At 45.1% G+C, this 24,697-nt stretch overlaps 2 protein-coding genes across 2 annotated transcripts in view; both read left to right on the forward strand.

Annotated features, from left to right (window-relative positions):
* The first annotated feature begins 4,098 nt into the window (after positions 1–4,098).
* PLAUR (plasminogen activator, urokinase receptor) lies at positions 4,099–14,800 on the forward strand. Its single transcript, XM_083515573.1, has 7 exons — positions 4,099–4,421; positions 6,473–6,583; positions 8,387–8,533; positions 9,690–9,851; positions 9,978–10,115; positions 12,203–12,349; positions 13,584–14,800. The coding sequence occupies exons 1-7, from the start codon at positions 4,373–4,375 to the stop codon at positions 13,844–13,846; spliced, it is 1,017 nt and encodes a 338-aa protein (XP_083371699.1). The 5' UTR covers positions 4,099–4,372; the 3' UTR covers positions 13,847–14,800.
* A 4,648-nt stretch (positions 14,801–19,448) lies between these two features.
* Positions 19,449–24,697, forward strand: part of LOC310712465 (uncharacterized protein) — a 42,081-nt gene continuing 36,832 nt past the window's right edge. The window contains exons 1-3 of the mRNA XM_083515553.1: positions 19,449–19,681; positions 21,454–21,609; positions 23,003–23,182. Coding sequence (XP_083371679.1) covers positions 19,603–19,681; positions 21,454–21,609; positions 23,003–23,182 — 415 coding nt within the window. The 5' untranslated portion in view covers positions 19,449–19,602. The remainder of the gene's footprint in view (positions 19,682–21,453; positions 21,610–23,002; positions 23,183–24,697) is intronic.

Below are 24,697 nucleotides of genomic sequence, written 5' to 3' on the forward strand. Positions count from 1 at the left end.
GAGGATCTGTCAATTTCAGTTTCCTCAGTTTCTCATTGTTCCAAACTTAAATTCAGTTCTTCACATTTTGCAATTGTTTTTTTTTTTTTTACAAACACCATGAAAATTCATCACGTTCGTGCAAATTTCATCTAAAAGCAATACTTTTTAATATGCAGTTGTGAGTAATGTAGGTTTCCTTGCAAACAATTTCTCCATACATAATGCATGTTTGCATGTCATTTTTCACTCATTTATTCATTTTTATGCACACTTTCCCCTAAATGTGCTTTTTTGGGGGTAAACATTGGAACATTGGTTGGCTGACGAATTGCATTGCAAAATTCAGATATGTACACATTTCAGAGGATAGTTGTGTTTTGGTTCGCATACTGCTTCAGAGAGTGAAAATTTGATAGATTCAGATTCATATGTGTACTGATTCGAAATTCTCCTCCATTCCCAGCATCAAGTAATCTTCACAAGCTTATTTTAAAAACAACAACAACCTTGCTCTTCAAAACTAAAAGCATTTCAAAAGTTGCTAACCATTTAAAGCCAACCATTGAAATTTTTAAACCACCATCGGCCACCATAAAGAGACAATTAAATGATGGAAGGTTAGCCACAGTAAGGGACTATGGAGGAATTCATTTCGGTTTGCCTTTACAGTGGACGCTCTGGATACAAATTCATTTTGGGGGTCTGTCTGCAACCCGAAACATCCGTAGACAGAGGTGCCGCTTCTGCGCACATGTGCAGTGTGATTGAGCGCTTCTGCGCATGTGCATGTGCCAATACCCGGAAGTATACACTTCCCGGTTTGCCACGTTCGTAAACCGAAAGTTACATATCCAGAGCGGTACATAACTAGAAGGTCCACTGTAAATGCAAAAATTACCTAATTTGCACTTTCTGGAAGAATACTTAAGCCAAAACACAGTCATCCATTGAGATCTACTTTGGAACACCCTGCCTCTTGAGATCAAGCAGCCACCTTCCCTGTATTCTTTTCAGTGCCTGCCTAAAACAGACATGCTTTTTCAAGTAGACCCATCAAATTCAGTGCCAGCACTCATTTCCTTAACAGCTGCCTTCCATTTCAATTTGTAGGCCTGAGGGAACTTCGCCAGGCTGAGTCAGATGCTGTGCTCAGTGTGTGTGGCTCACAATAGACAGTGATTCATGCTATGTCATCAAGATTCCACTTGTGTGTTTGTTCATGTACACCTGAAATCCTACACTCACTTATTGAGAGCAGGTCCTCTTGAACTCAGTGGGGCTGGGGCTTACTTCTGAGTAGGCACTGCAAAGTACAGCAGTACCTTGGAAGTCAAACAGCTTAGTTCCCAAACATTTTGGCTCCCGAACATCGCAAACCCAGAAGTGACTGTTCCTGTTTGTGAACTATTTTTGGAAGCCGAACATCTGGCAGGGCTTCCGCTGCTTCCAATTGGCTGTAGGAGCAGCCAATCAAAAGCCATGCTTTGGTTTTCAATCTTTTTGGAAGTCGAATGGACTTCCAGAACGGATTTCATTCGACTTCCAAGGTACAACTGTACTTGCCCGTGCCTTTCAAAAAGTCACGAAAACTATGGGCTGGCTCAAAGGCTAGTCCTATGCAGAGTAGACCCACCAAAATTAGGTCTATTAATTTTAGTGAGTCTGTGCTGAGCAAAACGTAGGTCACAATCAGCATACTTTTAAAGTGTTACAAAACTACTTTGAACATTCAAGTCTTCCCCCATAGATCTCTGGGTGTTGTTGTTTGTTAAAAATGCTGAGACTTGTTTAGGCCACCCCTATTCCCCTCCCAGACCTACAGTTCCCAGAGAACCTTAGGAAGAGGGATTTATTGTCAAACCACTCTGAGAACTGTAGGTCTGGTAAGGGAATAGGAGTCTCCTAAACAAGTCTTTGCACTTTTAACAAACTACAGCTCCCAGAATTCTTTGGGGGAAGGCCTTGAAAATCCAAAGGGGTATCACAGTGCTCAAGGAATTCTGGACACCGTGGTTTGTTATGGGTTGATGGGAATCATAACTCTGTGGGATATAAACTACAGTGCCCAGAATTCCTTGAGGGAAATGTTATGCTTTGAATGTTCTTTAAATGTATTGTGTGTACAAAACCTCAGCTGCAAATTGGCATGTGCTGGAACATCAGAAAATGGGGTCGGTGGGACTTACACGCACTCTTCCCCGATGTAATGCTATTGCATTGCTGTCTATCTTATTGAGTTTTAAATAAATTGTAATATATTGTAAGTTATTTGACACGGGGGGACGGGGGGACGGGACCAACAGATATGGTCCAAAAGGCGCAAAGGCAGTTGTGTATATATGGGAGAATTTTTTTAAGCAAGTGGTCCTCACTGACCTGGTGCAAAAAGGTCTTGTCATTCCGAGGCTGCCTCAATAAAACACTATCGTTCCACACACCCTTACCTGGGAGTAAGGCCCACTGAACTCAGTGCGGCTTACTTCTGTAAAGGTAAAGGGACCCCTGACCATTAGGTCCAGTCATGACCGACTCTGGGGTTGCGGCGCTCATCTTGCTTTATTGGCCGAGGGAGCCGGTGTACAGCTTGCGGGTCATGTGGCCAGCATGACTAAGCCGCTTCTGGCAAACCAGAGCAGCGCACGGAAATGCCGTTTACCTTCCCTCTGGAGCGGTACCTCTTTATCTACTTGCACTTTGACATGCTTTTGAACTGCTAGGTTGGCAGGAGCAGGGACCAAGCAACGGGAGCTCACCCCGTTGCAGGGATTCAAACCGCCAACCTTCTGATTGGCAAGTCCTAGGCTCTGTGGTTTAGCCCACAGCGCCACCTGCGTCCCATCGGCTTTCTTCTGAGTAAACAGTTATTTACTAGATGTAAGTCAGCAGCTCCAGATGACCCAGCTCAGCTAGGCGCTGGGGCGGATTTCACCTTGCAGAGCCAAGCCAACGTTGCTGATGGGCCCTCCGCCCCTTGGCAACATCCAAAGACGCTGATCCTCTGGGCCCAGCACTGGCGGTAGCAACAAGCAGCTCTGGCTCACCCAGCCCTACCCATTACCACCCCATCACTGCATTTACCTGACCTGGGGGTTCTGGATCACGGGCTCTGCTGGCCAAAATGGGAGGCTCAGCAATTGCCCTCTCCTTCTGGAAACAAACCAGCACTGCTCTAAGAGAGATAGATAATTTAATACCGTCAAAGACCAGCTCACATAACACAACACAACACAACACAACACAACACAATAAAAACAGAGTTCATAAAGATAAAATATACAATTGGAGCAGATTGCAGCAATAGCTCATGAGTTAAAATTTTTATACACACACACACACACACAACCGTCCAACTGAGATTTGGGCTACCATAAAAAATAGACCCTGAGGCGCCCCAAAGGGAAACTTCAGCATTTCCCTAGTAAGCTATTTTATACTAGAGGATGATCTGTGCCTACAAATCTGGGCACAGAATCTGGCTACCAGCCAGGTCGTCTTATGATCTTTGCCTAAGAGGAGAGAATTAAGTTTCACTACTCTAAGAAAACACATGTGGCAAAAAAGGGGGAAGCATTAGCCCTGGTGGGCTGCCCTCTATTACTTGTGACTGGCCAAGAGGATACCCCATCAATCAGGATTTCCCCCTTCACTTCTCACCTCCCTCTGTGGACCCCTAGCCTTGTGCTGTGGCCCCCTGTTTGCACGATTTTCACCTGGGGCCCCCATGGAATATCCAGGGGGGGGCTGGGGGCAGGAATTTGTTTTAAATGCTACACCAGTTTGCCACCCGGGGCTCCTTAGGGGCAGAAGGGTGGTGTCTCCGAGATGACCTTCCCCAGCTCTAAAACCGTATAAAAGGTGAGATCATGGGCCAACCAGGAATCTGCCCCCCACCCTGCCCCATTCCTGCTTTTTATTTAATCTCCCTCCCTTCAAGGACTGCAAGGAGTCAGTGGAGATGAGGCTTGCTTCCTCTTCATTCTGGTTTCACATTCTCCGGGGCTCTGTGCTGACGATGAGAGTGCACTTCAGGGAAGAGCCTTGAAACCTTCAAGACATACCCAGCACACAAAAGAAAACTGTCACCACTTTCCCCCCGTTCCCCCCCTTCTCCTCTTCCTGCATCAGTCACATCATCGACTGCGTCACCCTCTGAAGTTCTGCATAGCAGAAATGATAAAAGTTCCTTTCCAATTGATTTCAGGGGTGGGGCCAGAGGGGGAAAAGAGTTTTCTTTTTCTTTTTTTTGAAGGAATAAGCAGAGAGAGAGAGAGAAAGAGGGAGAGAGGTTGGCAGAACATTCTTCCTGCACAGAACAGAGGAACCAGCCAGAGACAGCAAGCTAGATCTGTGAATTAGAAAGAAATAATAACTTCTCTTCCAAACCACATCCATGGAATTATTTTGGTTCAGCTTCTCCTTGTCTTTGATGGTAGCTCACGGTAAGTATTGTGTATGTGTGTGTGTGTCATGTAGATTATCTTCTGCCTAATGGCTGTCTGCTATATCATATGAGTGTGTTTTTCTCCAGAATGGTGGTTATGTCTTTTTTAGAATTCTCGGTTGTTGTTTTCCAGTAGTGGAGAGGAGCAAAGTTCAGTGGTGATCAGAATGTGTAACTTTTGGGGGAAGGGAGGGCGTTCAGTTCTCAAACTTCCTAGATTTTTATTTTTGGTATCATTACAAGAAAATGTGGGTCTGGTGTGCAGACCAGAGGTGTAAAGCAGAGGAGAAGTGGTGTGCTGACTGGCAGGCAGATCACCCACGGCAAAAAGGCGAGAGAGAAGTGGTTAGAGCATTTGCCCGGCATGCAACTGTCAAAGTTTCGTTTTAAGCATTCCCAGCCCCCAAACATGGTACAGTATATTTATATTGAAATTATGGTTTCCTGCAGTTTAACTACAAACACAGATATCCTTGACTACTTGTTAAGATCCCCCTGAAATTCACTTAGTAGCATACATACTGAAAAGTATTTTAAAAGCTGCCGAACCATCATTTCTCTTGCATGGATTAAATATTGGTCTCAACCTCATCTCATGTCCCAGGGTTTGATCTCTGGCCTTTCCAAGGTAGAGCTGGAAGAGTAGAAGAGGATCTTGGAGACCCACTGCCAGGCAGCATAGACAATACTAAGTTGACACAAAGGTCTGGTGCTCCTAATTCTGGGTGGAGAGTAAAGAGCAATGGTTAGAGCAAACAAACCAAAAGGAGAACAAGGTGTTTTATTCTTAATAGGAGATAGAGAGAGAATCTCATCTTAGGGGGAAACTATGAGGATCTGGGTGTTTGCTGTTGAGAGCACATAATAATAATAATAATAATAATAATAATAATAATAATAATAATAATAATAATTTATTTATACCCCGCCCATCTGGCTGGGCTTCCCCAGCCACTCTGGGCGGCTTCCAAAATAATATTAAAATACTGTGATACATCAAACATTAAAAGCTTCCCTAAACATGTGAATACAACCTTAGTCCAGCAATATGGGGAGGGCCACGGGCTTCCTAGCCCTGCAGTAAATCAACTGTCCAATTGCTTCTAGAGCTGTCACATGAAAGTAAAAATAGTCATAATTTTAAACCGGAGAAATCCTTTGTCTGCCAAAGCCTGGCCGCCTGACCTCATTTCTTCACACCTGACAGATGTGTAATATATTCACATCCTGCTGAGCTGGACATTTCCAAGCAGAAGGAAGGAAATGCCCAGCCAGGCAGGAACATAACCTTAAAAGGCGTGATGAGTGATGCCAGGGGGCTAAGGATTTCCCCATCCCAAGCAGTACTTGTGTCCTCACACAACCCTTGTGACAAAACCCTGGCTCAGCAGAGCCTCCAAGCCTGGAAGGATGGAGCCCCAAAGACTTGACCCCTTCCCTCCCCGTCTCACTGTCCCTCATCCTCTCATCTGTCAGCTATGCCACACAGGCAAGATCCCAGCGAGGCCAACTTCACCCTGAAGAGCGCTCAATTCCAAGGTCCACATGTTCTGAGGAAACCCCTACCACCACATGTGAAAGAACGCAGGAGGAAGTTGTGTTGGTCTGTGTGTGTGCCCCTCAATATGCCATGCTGCTGTGCACCATAGCCATGGGCCAACACCTGCATGTTCGCCTGGCATAGGAAGGGGCTCCACGCATTTCAAGGACTGCCTCTCCCCATACGAAATGGTCTGGAGCCCACACATGCCATCTGAGGGCCTTCTCTGTGTGATGGAGGTCAGGTGGGTGGCAACATGAGAACTGGCCTTTTCAGTGGTGGCCCCCCACTTGTGGAATGTTCTCCACAGGGAGGCTCACTTGGCACCATCTTTACACATCTATAGGTGCTGGGCAGATTGTCAGCATTTCTCCTGAAAAATGGGCATTTTTGTGGCCACTACAGTAGTTCCCTAGCCCCCAGATTCGAAAAGGTTAAGGACACACACACACACCGATTTGCATTATGCTGAACCTGGTTTGCTAATGGCTTCCCTTCCCTTCTCTCAGTCGCCGGCCTTGAATGCTACGCTTGTGATGGCGACAGCGACTGCCAGGAAACGGAGATCTGCGAAGAGTACCAAGAGCAATGCAGCTCCACCATAATGACTATACTGGCCCGTGAGTATTTTTGAAGGAGGAGGCTGTGGGGATTGGAAAGGGAGGACAAGGCAGATGAGAAGGAGCTGGAGAGCAGAGGTGAGGAACCTCAGCTTAGGCAGAATGGGTGTCAAAGGCAGCCCTCGAGGACAAACTCCCTCGTTCCACCTCTTGAATCATGCCCTTCATCAGCCCAGCGTTGCACCCTCCTCAAAGGTTTTTGCTTGGCTTGAACTCTGACAATGCTTCATGCTTGGCTGGATGGAGGAGCAGGGTGTAGAACAGGCATAAGCAAATTCAGACCTCCAAATGTTTTCAGACTACAGCTCCAGTGGTCAGGGATGATGGGAGTCCCAAAACATCTGGAGGGCCGAGTTTGCTTATGCCTGGTGTAGAAACTAGCCAGCCAGACAAAGGTAACTCCACCCACTTTTGTTGCTCTTGCCTCTGGCCCCACCCACCAGTGTCATGCGGTGCCTGGAAAGTTGCCCAGAAAGGAAACTCTTGCCTCGGAAGGGAAAAGACACCCAAACCCTGAGATAGAGGTTTTTAGAAGGATGTGAAAAAGGAGAACTCTCTTCTCCTCATGATACCGGAACTGGGAGATCACCCAATAAAAGGAGAAGAAACTTACTTTATTGTTTCCTTTTCAAGATATATTGTTCTTTTTTGTATTGGTGCGGGTCTGCTTGTAATGTTTCTGTGTTTTTGTGTTGCAAGTGAATAAAATGGGGTTTGGTCAGGTGTGGGGGAAGGGCTAGTGGCCAAAGGGCAAAGGGGTGGGGTGGGGGTTGGCTATCAGAGCGAGAAGCTCTGGTAGCCCTCAGTATTTATATCTTCTGTGTGTGTGCTTTGCAAATTTTATGGATACATTTACTGAAACATTTTTGTGTGGAAAGCAATAAAGCAACGGCACCTTAGGTTTCCAGTCAACCCCAATGGGGTTTGCTGGAATCTGTCAAACAGAGGCGTAGACAGACCTACAGAAAAAGACATGCAATATTTGAAAGACGGTGGAATATTGCAGGTGTGGAAACATATGCATGTCTTAACAGACCCAAGTGAGCCCTGGGAAGGAAGCTGCAACACACTCTTTTGCTAGTCTATAGCATGTTGCATGTGGACAGTGGCGGTGACGAGCACCTATTGGCAAGTGCTTGTGACGCCACCCGCACTCCGGACCCCGGAGAAGCTTTGCACCAACTTTTAAAATGTCGATAAATTTTATTTCAACGAAGGATGACTATGTACAAGCTTATATGTGCCACAGTCTGTGACAACCAAACAGAACCACAAGGGGAAGACCTAAAGTGAGAGCTAATCTGGTTTGCATATCTGTAAGTTGTGAAACAGGGACATGGGTGGCACTGTGGGTTAAACCACAGAACCTAGGACTTGTCAATCAGAAGGTCAGTGGTTCGAATCCCCATGACAGGGTGAGCTCCCATTGCTCGGTCCCTGCTCCTGCCAACCTAGCAGTTCGAAAACACGTCAAAGTGCAAGTAGATAAATAGGTACCACTCCGGCGGGAAGGTAAACGGCATTTCCGTGCGCAGCTCTGGTTTGCCAGAAGCGGCTTAGCCATGCTGGCCACATGACCAGGAAGCTGTACGCCGGCTCCCTTGGCCAATAAAGCGAGATGAGCATCAGAGTCGGCCACGACTGGACCTTATGATCAAGGGTCCCTTTATCTTTACTTAAGTTGTGAAACAAGATTTATGCTGTGAGCACTAAGTCTGCATTTAGGAATGTTGCCTTCTAAAAAAGAAAAGAAAAAAGAACGGTGCCTTCATTTTTACTTCCTCTCTCTCTCTTTCCTTGCAGGATCTAAGATCTCCAGTTACATCCTGAAGGGTTGTGACGTGGGTGGGAAGCCAAACAACTCCATCTCCCACCTCTCTGGCAACCAGGTCGTGTTCCTGGCGGAGGAGCACTGTGGGACTGACCTCTGCAACCAGGGGGTGCTAAACGGTCAGTCCATGTGAGCAGAGAGGGTTCGCTCTGCAGGCTGTGCTGCACATTAAATTGGAACCCCATGAACAGAACTCCCGGGATAATTTTGTTTTCCCAAAAGCAGCTGTGAGGGTGGGTTTGGAACAGGGGGAGGGGCAGTAAGCCTTTGCCCCAATATCTGTTTTGGTGTGAAAGCAGCCTCACCCCTGGAGCTGAGCTGAATCACCCCCATGCCAAATGACTCCTCTATCACAGGGGTGGGGAAGCTGCAAACCCCACCATCCCATGCTGGCTGGGGCTCCAGAGTCCAACAGCTTCCCAAGGGTATCAGGCTGTGAAAGGCTGGTCCCAAACCTAAAGTAAGCCTTTTTCTTCTATCTGTTCACATGCATGCATTCGAACCACTAAACCTCATGCAATTAGATCTGCTAATTTCTGTAACCGGGTCACAGTTTCAGTCCTGGTGTTTCCCTCTCTGCATTAAATTTTATTTATTAAACGTCAAGTTGGCATTGCCCGGCTGGCATCCTTCTGTCTCAAGAGACAATGGAGGACAATGAAGTCAAACCGCTGGAGAGTTACAGCACCTGCTGTGGCTGCAGAGACTGATACAGGAGAGACATGTTTGGTTGCAGCTGGGGCAGAGGGAGGCGTCCGGTTGTGCTGCTGCAGATGTACTCTGGCATTTCTTATCTCTGAGTTCCTCCCAGCGGTCATTCCTCCTCTGGTCACTGCTATGGATACACATTATTTATTTACTTATTGCCTGCCCTTTACCGGAAAGTCCAAGGGTAGGTTCCTACATCAGAACAAATTGAAAACACTTTCAAGTTTAAAGTAACAAAAAACATAAATAAAGCGGTGGGGGGGGATAGAAAGAAGAATACATCTATCTAGGAGTTCCCTTCTACTCGTATTAATTTGTTTAATGGGAAAAGTGAACGCACACAAAAAATAAGATTTACATCCTGACAAAATAAAAGATTGCATGACTGTGTAGGCTTGGCCTCCTTAAATCCATGTTCCTATATAAAATTGTTTGATCCCAGCCAGATGGGAGATTCCTGAAAATATATCTGAATGCTTTGTGACTGTGATTCACCTAATAAGTTCAGCCCTGATTTTTCTCTCTGCTTCTCTCCCTGCTGCTGCTGCTGCTTTCCTAAAACTGCAGTCGTGGATATGCTCACTGCTCGGGGTCGCCCACGAAATCCCTTGCATTGCTATTCCTGCAGCTCAGCCGACCAGACCTGCTACAACTCCAGCCATATGCAGATGCGCTGTGCGCGGCCAGAGGAGAAGTGCATAGACATCACGTCCTTCACTGTGACAGAAGGTGAGCTCCTGTAGCCTTTGGTTTGATGGGGTTCTTCCTAAGAGAGGTTGTTGCAATGAAATTTGCACCGCGCCTCCCAGAGACAAAAGGCCACAATCACAGCCACTGTTTTCTCCCAACTGGCAGAGTTTCCACAGGACGAACAGCGCATCAAGGGCTGTGGCTCGCTTACCCACTGCCAGGAGCCTCTGGGCTTCCACAACCATAACAGTTTCCATCTGATCAAATGCTGCGATTCCAGCCAGTGCAATGATGACACACAAGGTAAGATTCCAGGAGCACCAACTGGGTCTGCAACAAAATGTTTCTGTGTATTTTCCCAACTCCTGATGGCATTGTTCTTGCTCAGGGGGGAAGACAGAGGACCCAGTTATACAGCTGCAAATAAAACATTTTAAGTGTGTTGCAAAGTGCAATATACAAATGTGACCCTAGATGGCGATGGTGAGCTATGGCAAATTCAGTATATTTTTCAAACATTTTTTAAAAGGCATTTTCACAACTTTTTTTATGTGTCCAGATTCCACCATAGTTCTATGTGATACTATAAACTGTAGCAAGTCAATTCACTCCCCCAAACCCCCATAGTTTGCTATTTTCCTTTTCCAGCTGACCCTCAAATATTCCACAGCTCCTAGCAGCATACTTTTCAACATTTTCCCCCCAGCGAAAATAGGGACATACTATTTCATAATAACTCCACTCTGGAATTTAAAAACCTCCCTATACAGCCTTCAGATTTCTTCTAAACGTTGTATAGTTACTTATCTCGGGGATCGCATAACTCCATACCCATCAACATTTCTCTGATGAAAACAGGGACGTCCTAAGGTATCAAATCAGGATCAAATCAGAAACCAGGATGGCTTCTGTAAATCTGGGACTGTCCCTGGAAAATAGGGACACTGTAGTAGCCACTGAGCATTCTCAGTCCTCACTGGGCTGTTGAGCAGGGTGGGGTGTGTATATATATATATATTCTCCTGAAAACTTCAGAGTTCTCCCTAGCATGCCAATACCTCCCTCAGTTCCTATCCTATCAGCACAGCATCCGCATTTGAATTTGCTATTAAAGGGAATGAGGCTCAGAACCAAAGATGGCCAGGTGGCACCATTTATATAATATGGTGCTTTTAACAGCTGTGTTGTGTCCTGAAAGTCAACGCATGCAGCTTTCCTGACTGCCGCAAGTTAAAGATCAAATACTAAAAAACATACTGCTTGCCAATATGGTTGCTACCTAGCCTGCGTTTTTTTATAATCAGATTTGGGTCTGAGAGCTAGTAAATTCTAAATTCCACCCAGAATCTAAATATGAAGTGTGTGTGTGTGGGGGGGGGTAATTAGGGTCAAAAGGAGGGCTGAAACCCCATCAATTTGGTCAGGGCTGGCCCACTTATGAGGCAAGGTGAAGTGGCTGCCTCAGGCTGCAGGATCCACAAGAGCAGCAAATCCCTGCATAGATCTTCCTTCCCCCTTTGTTCCTGATGTAGATCTTTCCTTACCTCCTCTTTCTTCATGGTTTTGGTTTGTTTGTTGTTGTTTTTTTGCAATTTTGGTGTCTGCCTCAGGTGCCAAAAGGTTTTGGACTGGCCCTGGGAAAGGCAAAACTCACCAGCCCCACAGGTGTTGTTCACACAGAATGATAACCCATGGATCGCGAAAGTATTGTTTAAAGCAGGGTTTCGCAAACTTGGGAAAACTCTCCAGCTGTTTTGGGACTACAATTCCCATCAACACTGACCACTGGTCCTGCTAGCTAGGGATGATGGGAGTTGTAATCCCAAAACAGCCGAAGACCTGATTATGGGAGACCCTGGTTTAAACCATTGCTCAGCATAATGTCTAAACCCTGCTCAAGAGTTCAACTATTTCCTGCCAACAATTCATGATTCAAAGCTATTGTTACTTGTTACATTAGAAACCTTGGTTCATTTTAAATATGTCTCAGCATGATGTGTGAACCCAACACCAATTCCTAACCATAGTTTATTTGACCACCCTACCCCAGCTACAAAGACATGGTATAGGAACAGCTGGAAAAGAATCCAAACTTTGGGAAAACAAGTTTGGGGGAAATAACCCATGGTTACCTCAAAATTTGTTTAACAAACCAGTCATGCAGTGTTTCCCCAGGTGGCTGCTGGGCTGGCGCCCACAATTTCTTTCTTTTATTACCCATCATGCTCTAGGATAGTGCTCCACTGCGCCATTGCATCCCTTTAATAATGGCTTCCATTTATTTTATTTTAAAAAGGACCCAAATTTAAAGCCATAAATATGTGGCCTTGGTGCAGACAGCCTGGGATGAACTTTATGGTACTGAGAGTATTCACTTATTCTGCCTACAGACTACAAGGATACCCCACCCCACCCAAATGGGGTCATGTGTTTCAGTTGTGAGGGGAATTCAACCCACGGTTGTTCCCCAGATGACATCACTAAGGTGCAGTGCCGGGGTGTGATGACCCAATGCCTAGAGGCCTCAGGGATACATGGTGAGTATCATCTACTCATTCCTTCTCACTCCCTCCACCTGGAGTTTAATGTGACCAGGTTAATCCCAACAGAAAGAGGCATAGAGCAGAGGTTTTCTACCCTTTTGAGTCCACGACTCCCTTGACCAAGTACCTTCTTTCTGTGGCACCCCTGTGGGGCTTAGGAGCCCAGTTATGTCACCCCTTGCCTGCAGAGCTGGGAACCTCTCACCCTTTTTTGAAAACACCCTCCCTTGTGGAGTCTTCCCTCCTCTCTTCTCCCCTCTCCTTGGGAGTCCTCTGGCCAGCTGCTGCTGCCACTCCTGGTCTCTGAGCTGCCCTCCCTTCCCACAAGAGAGGTGCCTCCTCACAGTGCCCCAGGGGCCTGGGAAGCCCCCCCTTCGCCAGCTCCAGAGCTAGCTGTAGCTAGAGCTGTTGCCACAAACAACTGTGCAAGCCTTTGGGAGGCAGAGACATGAGAGAAGAAAGAAGAAAGAAGAAAAGAAAGAAAGAAAGAAAGAAAGAAAGAAAGAAAGAAAGAAAGAAAGAAAGAAAGAAAGAAAGAAAGAAAGAAAGAAAGAGGCCAGTGTTGACTGCAGCACTCCTGACCATCATTCAAGACACCCCAGGGTACTACGGAACACTGGTTGTAAACCACTGGCATAGGACAACTATGTGTTCTTTGAAGGGGTGGGAACAATAACATCCATTTAGGTGAATGCACATCATTTCAATGCTTTCAAAACTGGCATGGGGAGGCAGACGGTGTGCCAGAAGGATAGGGAAGGGGTAGGTCATGCTGCTGAGTCAGGGCCATCAAAAGGTTTTCTCTATGTTTAGTTGGAATCTCTTCTTGCAGCTTGAAGCCATTGCTTCAAGTTCCACCCTCTGAAGCTGGAGAAAACAAGCCTGTTCCCTCTTCCACATGACAGCCCTTGAGATATTTAAAGAGGGCTATCATATCTCCTCTCAGTCAGCTCTTTTCCAGGATAAGCATACTCCTTCAATTGTTCCTCATAATGCATGCTTGCATGTTCTTTTCACTAATATATGCATTTGTATGTACACACATTTTTGTACCCATTGGAGAACTGCATCATGACATTTGGAGAAGTGTGCATTCCAGAAGATGGCTGCGTTTTGGTTCTCAGATTGTTTCAGAAAGTATGCAATGGGGAGAAAATTGGCCTTTAAATGAGAACTGAAACCAATTTCTCCCCATCTCTCACTAACCATTCCTCATTTCCACTTTCAGGCTCTACTGGGCAAATCTCTGCCGTCAAGGGTTGTGCTTCGCCATCCTGGTGTGACAGTCCTTACACTTCCGTCTACAAGAACCTGGGTGCTATTTACAGCCGTTGCTGCACTGGTGACCTCTGCAACAACTGGATTGTCGACGGGATGCTGAAACCATCCCCTAGGAGCCAAGCCAGCCGCCGAGTCTCAGCCCAACACACTTTGCTTTCAATGGGTCTTTTGATCCTTCTGACCTTTCTCCTCTCTTCAGAGAGCTCCTGATCTCCACGGCTAAGATCAGGGCATATTCCAGGCCAGGATGTTCCAGGGTTTTCTCCCTATCTTCCAATATTAGAATGCAGCTGTGAAGAAAACATGTGACATAAGAATGAACCACCTCTGAACATACACAGAGTGCCTTTCCCTACACCACTGAGGAACTACAGCCCACTCCTATAACACATTGGGGATTAAGAGGCAGACTTTTCAGGTTCTAAGCAAGCACAAGCTCCATGACCTTCTGCTGCAAACACGAGAAAGGGAGAGTCGTCTTTTGTTTGGCTGCTGCTTGAGGGTTTCCCACAGGCCTCTGGTTGGCCACTGTGAGAACAGGATGCTGGCCTCAATGGGGCCATCTTCTTACATTCTGATGTCTGGGTAATAAGTCCCACTGAACAAAGCAAGACTTGCTTCTGAGTACTGGATCAGGCAGTAAGTTATTTGTTGAGAAAGGAGTGGAGTGGAGACTAGCGGCTGGGGAAGAGCGAGACTCAGGACTCCTGGGTTCTTTTCTCTGCTCTCTGTGTTGCAAATTAAGGCAGAGGAGCCAGACACCTCTCCTGACTGGAGAAATCCTGGTGGCCATTACTTTTTTTCATTTATGAAAACAGATATATGCAAAACAGAAACGTCCCACCTTATTATTTATTCTTTTTGCACTGCTGTGGAGGACTGTTGGACTCTTTCAAGAAACAAGGATTTGTCCCATTGGCTATTTAACATCTGGAAGGCCCTTTTGGGAATCGCTCCTCCAAAATAAGTCTGTTCAGAAAACCAGAAGTTCCATCAGACATGGTAAATTGTGCAAGGCACCATCTAGACGCAACTCCGGTTTGGACTTCCTGAAGTTTGTTAACCACAGGATGTGGTCACTGCCCTTTATTTTATTATCCTTATATATGTTTGCATTTGAACATTATTTATCTTAATAAACTATTTTTTTATTATTTAAAGTAAGAGCTCGTGTGGCAGCCGTTTTACATGCAGGGCTGGGGAACTCTGGAGATTGTTCGACTCCAACATCCATCATCCCCTGCTAGCCTGGCCAGCCGTCAGGGATAATGGGATCTGTAGTTCAACAACCTTGCCAAGTTCCCAAGTCCCTCATCCACAAAGCAATTGAGCCTACACAGAACAGATTCTGCTCTCATCCATGATATACATTTATAGTACTATAACAGTTGCGGCTTCCTGCGAAGAATCGTGGGAACCGTATTTTGTTGAGGGTGCTGGGAATTGTAGCTCTGTGAGGGGTCCCTTAACAATTCTCAGCACCCATAACAAAATGAAGTTCTCAGTATTTATTTTTTCTTGGGGGGCGGAATCCATGGATGTTAAAGGAGTATTAGTGTTTAAAATGTGTAGCGTATGTGTGACCTGTGTGTGTGTGTGTGTGTCCCTCCTGTCCACATCCACATGAACCTTTAAAGCATTATGATACCACTTTAAAAAGTTATGCCATCCCCCAAAAAACCTGGGCAGTGAAGTCTGTTAAGAGTGCTGAGAGTTGTTAGGAGATCACTATTCCTCAAAGAGCTACAGTTCCCAGAGTTCCCAGGGAAGAGGGACTGATTGTTAAACCACTCTGGGACATTGTAGCCCTGTAGTCCAGCTGGATTAGTCAAAATGCATTGCCTATGCACACTCACAGGCCCTATCTGCACTAGGGGAGCGGGTGGCGCCGTAATCTAAACCACTGAGCCTCTTGGGCTTGCTGATCAGAAGGTCGGTGGTTCGAATCCCTGCGATGCAGTGAGCTCCCATTGCTGTGACCCAGCTTCTGCCAACCTAGCAGTTGGAAAGCATGCCAGTGCAAGTAGATAAATAGATACCACTGCAGTGGGAAGGTAAGCAGCATTTCCATGTGCTCTGGTTTCCGACACAGTGTCCTATTGTGCCAGAAGTGGTTTAGTCATGCTGGCCACATGACCCAGAAAACTATCTGCAGACAAATGCCAACTCCCTTGACCTGAAAGCGAGATGAGTGCTGCGGCCCATAGTCACCTTTGACTGGACTTAATCGACCAGGGGTCCTTTACCTTTACCTATCTGCACTGCATATTTAAAGCAGTGTTCAAAGCACTTTTAAATAGTCCTGGCTTCTCTTCCAAAGAATCCTGGTTGTTGTAGTTTCTTAACCCTCACAGGGTTGCTGTTCTTATACCCCCCTGGAAAGAGGGATTTATTGTTAAACCACTCTGGAAAACTGTAGCTCTGTAATGGGAATAGGGTGTCTCCCAATAACAATCAGTATCCTTAGCAAACTACAGCTCCCAGGATTTTCAGGGGGAACCCAAGACTGTTTACAGTGTTATGCTAGTGCTTTAAATATATGGCATGAATGCCCCCTTATGGCCCCTTAAACTTCATTTCTTATTGCAGGCTTGCACCTGGCATTGATCAGGTGTTGAATGGTTTCTTCAAATGTAAAGGTTCATCATTGTTCCACCCGATGTGTATGTCTTTAAGGGGCCAGAGCAAGGGCCAGAGCAAGATAACGAGACCCAGCTTTACAGCTGTGAAACATAGCAGGTGCTGCTGAGTTGTATTTGATTAAGGTGTGTCAGCATCTGGGTGTAGTATATAAGGAGCAGCACCTAGCTCTCCCATTACCCTGGGGGATGGGTTGGTGGTTGGGTCTGGTTTGTTGATGTATTTAGTGTAAATGGAGTTTTTGTTTTTCTTATTAAAACCTTGTTTAAGTTATTTTTGAGTCCCTTTTTAATGCATGGTCTCCCCAGCAAGCTCTCTGCAGCGCTACCATACTGCAAAAAGCCAACATCAGGAACCCTGGGAAATCACTGGTTAAAATCAGTGCAGTTTTGAAAGGTTCTGTTCACCATCCAATTTGGCTATGGTGTCTTAAGAGGTATCTAAATGCATAGCAAACAAACCATTTCCCAAGAATTCTTTCTTCTTCTTTTTTGTAGAATGGCCACTCTACGATAAAGTTATCAAGGCAGCTCCCCATTTTGCAGGTGTGTGGGGCCAAACTGTACCCAAGGAACCCTCCAGTGGGACTAGGGAAGAGTCCTGCCTGAAAATCTGGAGATCCACTGCCAGTCACTGTTGCCTCTACTGAGCTAGATAGACCAACACTCTGACTCAGGATAAGGCAGCTTCCTGCGTTCTTATGATTTCTCCTAGAAATGGTATTTCCATAGATACAGGAGGCAAGGCACTTATGGCTTTTATACTGCCTATGGCTGGGTTTCTGTTTTAAGAACATGGGGTGCCCCTGGGAAAATTGATTTTCCAAGGCCTCCCTCTGTGCTATATCCACTAAAGGATAACACTTTGTATCATATTTAGAGGTATCTATTATTTTACAGTGGTACCTCGGGTTACATATGCTTCAGGTTACATATGCTTCAGGTAACAGACTCTGCTAACCCAGAAATAGTACCTCGGGCTAAGAACTTTGCTTCAGGATGAGAACAGAAATCATGCTCCGGGGGTGCGGTGGCAGCAGGAGGCCCCATTAGCTGAAGTGGTGCTTCAGGTTAAGAACAGTTTCAGGTTAAGAACAGACCTCCAGAACGAATTAAGTTCTTAACCCGAGGTACCACAGTATTACATTGCCAGATCACAGCACAGAAATTTGACCCCATGTAAGATGGGAACTCTTGAGACTCTTGAGAGTCCCATGGACTGCAAGAAGATCAAACGTATCCATTCTTAAAGAAATCAGCCCTGAGTGCTCATTGGAAGGACAGATCGTGAAGCTGAGGCTCCAATACTTTGGCCACCTCATGAGAAGAGAAGACTCCCTGGAAAAGACCCTGATGTTGGGAAAGATGGAGGGCACAAGGAGAAGGGGACGACAAAGGACGAGATTGTTGGACAGTATTCTCGAAGCTACCAGCATGAGTTTGACCAAACTGCGGGAGGCCGTGGAAGACAGGAGTGCCTGGCGTGCTCTGGTCCATGGAGTCACAAAGAGTCGGACGCGACTAAACGACTAAACAACAACAACATGGGAAGGGGGAGTTGAAATATCCCTTGGGGACTGCACTCTTGCTTTTGCAACATCAGCCTGTGGGCAAGTTCCTGGGTTGACTGTTTTGAAGAAATGAAGTGAAGCAAGCTGAGTTTGGAAGCCCAATGGAACTTTGCTCACATCTGAGAGCTGTACGAATGATGCTGTGCCTTTAGGGAAAATCAGAGAAACAGGAAGCCTCTAAAGATTTCTGGGAATTTTGCATTTGCATTTTGTTCTAGGAACACTGCTCACCTCTTCCATCATGGGGAGGGCAACCTTCTCTAGAGGAGGCTCCTACGTTCTCAAATTTGAGAACCACCTACCCACAGGGCCTCTGTCTTGCCAGTCTCAATTTATTGGCACTCATCCAGACCACCACTGTATCTGCCAGTCTACAGCCTGTGCAGCCTTTTCTAACGTAGCTGGCATTATTAGTGCTCCCAATCCCACTTCCAATGGCTTCAAGTAGAAGCAGTGTGGTGTAGTGGTTAGAGAGGAGGACTCGGACCTGGGAGACTGGGGTTCAAACCCCCAACTCAGCCATGAAACTCACTGGGTGGCCTTGTGCCAATCACTGTCTCTCAGTCCAACCTACCTCACAGGGCTGTTGGGTGGATCAAATGGGCGAGGGGGAACCCTGTATGCCACCGTCTGCTCCTTGGAGAAAAATACAGTAAATAAATGCAACAAATAAATAATCTGGAATAAATAAATAATACACAAAATCATAAAGTTGGAAGGGACCAGGAGGTCCTAGAAAACAAGCCTTATGAGGAATAGTTGAAGGAGCTGCGTATGTTTAGCCTGGAAAAAAGGAGACATGATTCAGGTAGATAGCCGCGTTGGTTTGACGCAGTTGAAATACATATATTTTTTTTAAAATTATCCAGTAGCACCTTAGAGACCAACTAAGTTTGTTCTTGGCATAAGCTTTCATGTGCATGCCAAGAACCAAGAACAAACTTAGTTGGTCTCTAAGGTGCTACTGGACAATTTGTTTATTTTATATATATATATTGAGAGGAGCCATCTTCAAATATCTTAAGGGATATAACTGTCTTGGTGATTTTTAATTTCTTCTTGCCAGGGAGGGAACATCAGGCTGGGAAAGAGGAGAGGAAGATTGGATGGGAAAAGAGGGTGGGGAGAGCAAGAAAGGGCCTGTCTCGCTTTGTACCAGTGCAGCAGGTTTGCCATTGCTAAGAGGTGCCAAATTTTGTACTAGCTTGGGGCTCCATGTTGCCAGAATCTGCAATATTTAACCTAGCAGTTTCAAAGGACGTCAGTTTAAGTAGATAGATAGGCACTGCTATAGTGGGGAGGTAAACGCCGTCTGCATGCGCTCAGGCTTCCATCACGGTGTCCTGTTGCACCCGAAGTGGTTTAGTCATCTTGGCCACACGACTCGGAAAGCTGTCTGTGGACAATCGCCAGCTCCCTCAGCCTGAAAGCGAGATGAACGCCGCACCTTATAGTTACCTTTAACCATCCAGGGGTTGTTTATCTTTACCTTATTACTAGAATCCACATCTGTTGCTGCTTACTGTTTGCATAGGCTTCCTTCTTCTTTGCGTAATCCTGCCATCACCAGAACTGCTGTTGTCTTTCAGGAAGTCCCTCCCACCAATCTCTACTGAGCACATTCGTGTGTGATATATATATATATATATATAACCAAACAGCCCAACTCTCTCAGATCTTGGACTGCTTTTCCTTTTCCTCCACGACTCATCAGGAAACTGGTTCTTTGGCTTGGAGGGCCTCTCAGCTTCAGACCATGGAGGGTGTCGCGTCGAGATGGAGAGCTGCAACAGTTGTGCTGCAAGGACTGCTGGCGATGACCTTTCTTATTTCAGGTACCAGTTATTCCTATTGGGATGTCCTCCAGTTGCAGACCTGGGTGGTTGGGTGGGAGTCAACTAGATTTGCACAGAGAAACAAGAAGGAATTCCAAGGTAAATGGAAATGTTTCAGAAAGGAATGACTTGTCTATGAGGAAAGTTTGCAGCATTAGGGATGTTTTAGTTTAGAGAAAATATGAGAGACTTCACATGATAGACACTCCAGAATTATGTGTCTCTCTCCCTCTCAAAGCACTAGAAATAGTGGACACCCACTGAGACTGAAAGTTGGCAGATTCAAGAAAGATAAAAGAAAGACCTTCTTCACACTGGGCAAAGTTAAACTATGGAACTCCCTCCCACAGGAGACAGGGATGGGCCCACCTGGATGGCTTTAAAAGAGGAATAGGTTGCCTCTCAGGTTGATTTCTCTGGCTCTTCTCAAGAGCTGGGATAGCTCAGCTGGTAGAACATGAGAGGCTTAATCACAGGATCATGAGTTTGAGCCCCATGTTGGGTGAAAGATTCCTGCATTTAACATGTACATAAGGACTCTTATTAAGGACAGGGGTATATTAACTCTTGCCCTCCCAGACTCCTTCCAGATCTTGTAGCTGAGCCAGCATCCTTTTAGATCAGAGAAAGGATTGACGGAGTATTTGGCTAGTTTAAGCTGCTGCTCTGTTGTGATTCTCTGCTGCAGTCTAGCTTAGCCGGGTGCCTTAGATCTGAGTCTAATGCACTAGGATTTTTTTCTTAGATTTTTGTAAACAAGCAAGCAAACAAACAAAAACCAGGACATTTAGTCAAATTTTAAAAATCCTCCCAGGCAGAAATTTCAGTCCTGAAAATGAGGATGTGCCCAGGAAAAAAAGAGAACATGTCCTGGGAAAAGAGGACATATTGCAATCCTACACAGGAGGTTTCCCGGAAAGTGAATGTGCTATGACTTGCTTAAGTCACCTTTTGGGTACTGCTGGTGGAGAGGAGTGTGTCTTTGAGGTGAGTTTAGCCCTGTCTGCAAGAAGGAGAAGGTTTGGGCTGTGTCAGGGAAGGAGAAGGTAGAGTCATGTCACCCAGAAGCTTTCCCAGAAAGTGAATGTGGTTTGACTTGCTATATGCTGGAACTCAGTAGAGAGGCAATGGCTAAGCAGCCTAATGTCGTGTTTTCAAAATTGTGGGAAAACTTACCCAGGGAGAAATAATTGGGACGAGGAACTGTGAAGTACTCTCCCATGGAACTGCCTGCCTCCACCTGTTTTTCTTTCTTTCTTTTTTAGGTTCAGACTTTGCTTTCAAATCTGAATTGTGCTGTTGGTTTTTAAAAAATTCTTCTTCATTTTTTAAAATACCGTATTAGGATAAGTTCAGGTTAGCTACAATGCTTTTTGGGGTGTGTGTAATGTCTATAATTTGGTTGTCATTGTTCTGTTTCAAAGTTAAATCTGACTGGTGTTGGTGTGAGTTGAAATCCAATAACTGCCATTGGATTAGATGCCCCTACTGGTCTCATCCAACCCTGTGATTTAATAAATCTCTAGGACTGGCCATTCTGACATTTTTGAATCCTTCTGTGGTATCCACTCATCAAAGCACTCACTCAGGCCCCTCCTTTGGGCCTGCGGATCAGAACAGGCACTTGGTGCAAATTTCTGCCTCCCAACAACTTCTGCTTTCATGTTAAAAGGGGGGGGGCAATTTCTAGTCCCTGATGATTTCAAGGCAGAAAGACATTGCTAATAGCTTCTCCAGGATCTCATGCCCTTTCTTCCCACACTTCCTTTCAGGAATTTCTGCCTTGAAGTGTCATAGTTCCAACACCGTCAATCTTACCACTCCACACAAGGGCAACTCCTCATCTCATAGCTCCCCAGAAAGCGGTATTATCAACTGCTCCAGTGCTGAGAACGTTTGCACAGATGCACAACTTATATTAACTATAGGTAAGTGCTGGTCTGTCAGATGGATCCTGTGTGGCTGCTAGAATTTTGAGAGAGGAAAAGCACGAAATTACTTACAACCCCTAAATTTCCCAGCGGGATTACCTGGGGCCTGAAATGATACTTTGCATGCATTCAGAATTGAAGTATTTAAAATATGTTTTGATCCATTTGATTTTATATTTGCAGATCTTTGTACAAGCCCCTGGCCTCCATTTCTTTCTTTTTTTTTAATAAAAAGCATCCCTAGCTGTTTATGAGAGTTGACACAGACCCAGTTCAGATGTACGACTAAGCCATAGGTTAGTGCAGAGACAGGGGACCTCTCACCCCTCCAAATTCTGTTGGATCTCAACTCCTACCGTCCATTAGCCATGCTGGCTGGGGCTGATGTGAGTGGAATCCAACATCTGGCATTGGACTAGATGACACATGTGGTCCCATCCATATCTACAATTCTATGAAATCTGGAGGGGCATAGATTCCTGCCACGAATGTAGTGTTACAAGAGCAACCTTCTGCAGGTTTATAAATCTTGGCTTGTTATTTCTTTTTGATATCCTAGTTCAAAGGTTTCAACTAATGTTGAAAGGTTTCAACTAATGTTGAAATAGTTTCAACTATTTGCATGCCAGAACCTTTCAGATATTCTGGACTGCATGCTTGAAATACGATCTGCATCTTACTTGCCTCAGTGGATGATTTGGAGATGGGAGGGTGTGGAAAAGCTCTGGATTTTGCATGGCTAGAATGCAGGCTGCGTCCTAGGGCAAGAGCCACACCCACTGCTCCATCCAGGATTCCTTCCGCCTCTTCTGTCACAGGCAGGTGGCCCACAGATGCTTGGCCACAGTCTTGGGCTGGTTTCCAACCTAGCTTTTGAAGTAAAACAGCTGCCAGGAAGTGTGTCACAAGGAAACAGGAAGAAGTGGGAAGTGGGAAGAACTCTCTGTACTTTCTGGGGCCACTCACATGAACAAAACCCACCCACCCATGGCACCAAGTTAGACATGAACCAGAGGGAAAAAAACCAGAGGGGAAAAAAGGCCAGGGGACTTTGGCAGCCACCCCACACTGTATATGCCCATATATCCAAAATTTTCCAGACATTCCTGAAATTCAGCCATTGGAAACAGAAATCACTGAAATGTCTGGGCATCAACAACTTTGGGTAAAACTTTGGCAAAAACAGAAACAAACAAAAATCTTTTGTGTCTGGACTTTCAGATTTTGAAATACATGACTAAACAACTAAACAATGACAATAACCCCGCCAAAGCATGTATAAGTCACCCCCAGAGCAATAATTGCCAAGATAAGGTTTTTGGAACACCCTGCCACAGCATCAATCTATTGCTTGTATTTATACATCTCTCCCCCCCCCCCACCGTTTTAGATAAAGATGTTTTGATAATGAGCTACAAAGGCTGCGCCAGCAAGGACCTTGTGGATGGAACAAAATCAGTCACCTCTGGTGACCGTCACTTTGCCATCCAATTTGACCAGAGCTACTGTTTTGGTGACCTTTGCAATGCGAAAATGAGAGAAGTTCCCAAGACCCCTATTAAGGACAAAGGTATTTTTTATTTATTTTTAAGGGTCACCTGAGAAGAAAGTGTGATCTCACAGTTTCACTTGTTGGGCGAGTGGTTGTCAATAGGAAGGTAATAAAAATAAAAGGTAACCCCACTTCTCAAGAAATGTACAAGATGGTGTGCTTTAGGGTGTAATTTAGGGTGTAATTTAGCAGCGAGAGCACAGAGAAAGGTTTGTTTGTTTGTTTTTATAAGATATTTATTAAAGTTTTCAAAATATTACAAGAAAAAAGAAAAAAAACATACAAAGTAGAGTCAGAAGGGAATACAAAGAATAAAAATAGTTAACAGAGTAAAAAGAAAAAGAAAAAAAGCAAACCCCTTCCCACCATATAAAAAAGAAGAAAAAGGAAGGGAGGGGAAATCAAAATAAGAAAACAAAAAAGTGACAAAAATACAAAAAACCCTAACCTTTAAAAACATTTAAAAACAAATTCATTGTTTTCAGACCCTTAACTATCATAGCCTTCTTTCCTAGACTTCCTCCTCCTCCCTTCCCTTGTATCCCAGCTATTAATTATCCCAGCAAACCCTTTCCTTTCCATGTTTCATAAAATTCTGTCATTACATTACCCTAGACTATTTTGCTCTTATCTTTCTATAATGGCATAAACCTTAAAATTTAAAACTTAAATCTTAACCTTACCAGCTTCTTATAATCATAATATTCTTTCATAATTCTTTAAGCATCTTTACTAAAGCCAGGTAATTTCTTCCAACATTTTTCTATCATTCATCAACTTTATAAAACATTCTAATAATAAGGAAAAAAAAGAAAGGTACAAACAAATCCAATTTTTCCCCCAATGTCCCTTCCTCCTGGTTCCGGGTTTTGTCAGTCCTTATTCCCATCAGGCTAGCCCATTAACCTGGTAACCTTGTGTCCGAGGCCCTCAAGTCACTTCCATGGCCCTTCAGCGGCTCTTCTTCATATTTGTAGCTGTAATTTCCCTTATCTCCTGCTCGTGGTAACTCCAGCTTGACAATGTCTCTTGTTCGTGGTAGCTCCAACTTGACAATGTTTTCACCCTTCTCGACAGATCAGACCCTTTTCCATATTCGTCACTGCATTCCATGTAGAATTTAAAAACATGTTTCAAGGGCCCTCCAAAATTGAGAGCCCCTGTAGTCCCAAACATTTCGCAGCCCATTACCCTATTTAAAAAGTCCAGACATCCCAACATAGGGGGGTCAATCCAGCCCCCCATTTCCAAACCACACCAAGCTTTTCCTTTCCAGATCTGGCTTTTTCCAAATTCATTTGTCCAATCCAGAGGATCATACTCCTGTTGGGTCTGTTCTGTCAAAACACACTCCTGATTTAATGCCACAACCTCCTGTTCTGTCAAAACACACTCCTGGTTTGAATCCTGAGTGGGATCCACATATTTTCCCACTGTCTGGTCAAAATGTTCCACTGCCTGTTGAAGATTTCTAGTCAAAGTCACCATCCAGTTCACCTTTTCATGTAATTCTTCCAGTAGAGCATTTGTTTT

Source organism: Podarcis liolepis (genome assembly GCF_965112155.1).
Source record: "Podarcis liolepis genome assembly, chromosome: 7".
Classification (NCBI taxonomy): domain Eukaryota; kingdom Metazoa; phylum Chordata; class Lepidosauria; order Squamata; family Lacertidae; genus Podarcis; species Podarcis liolepis.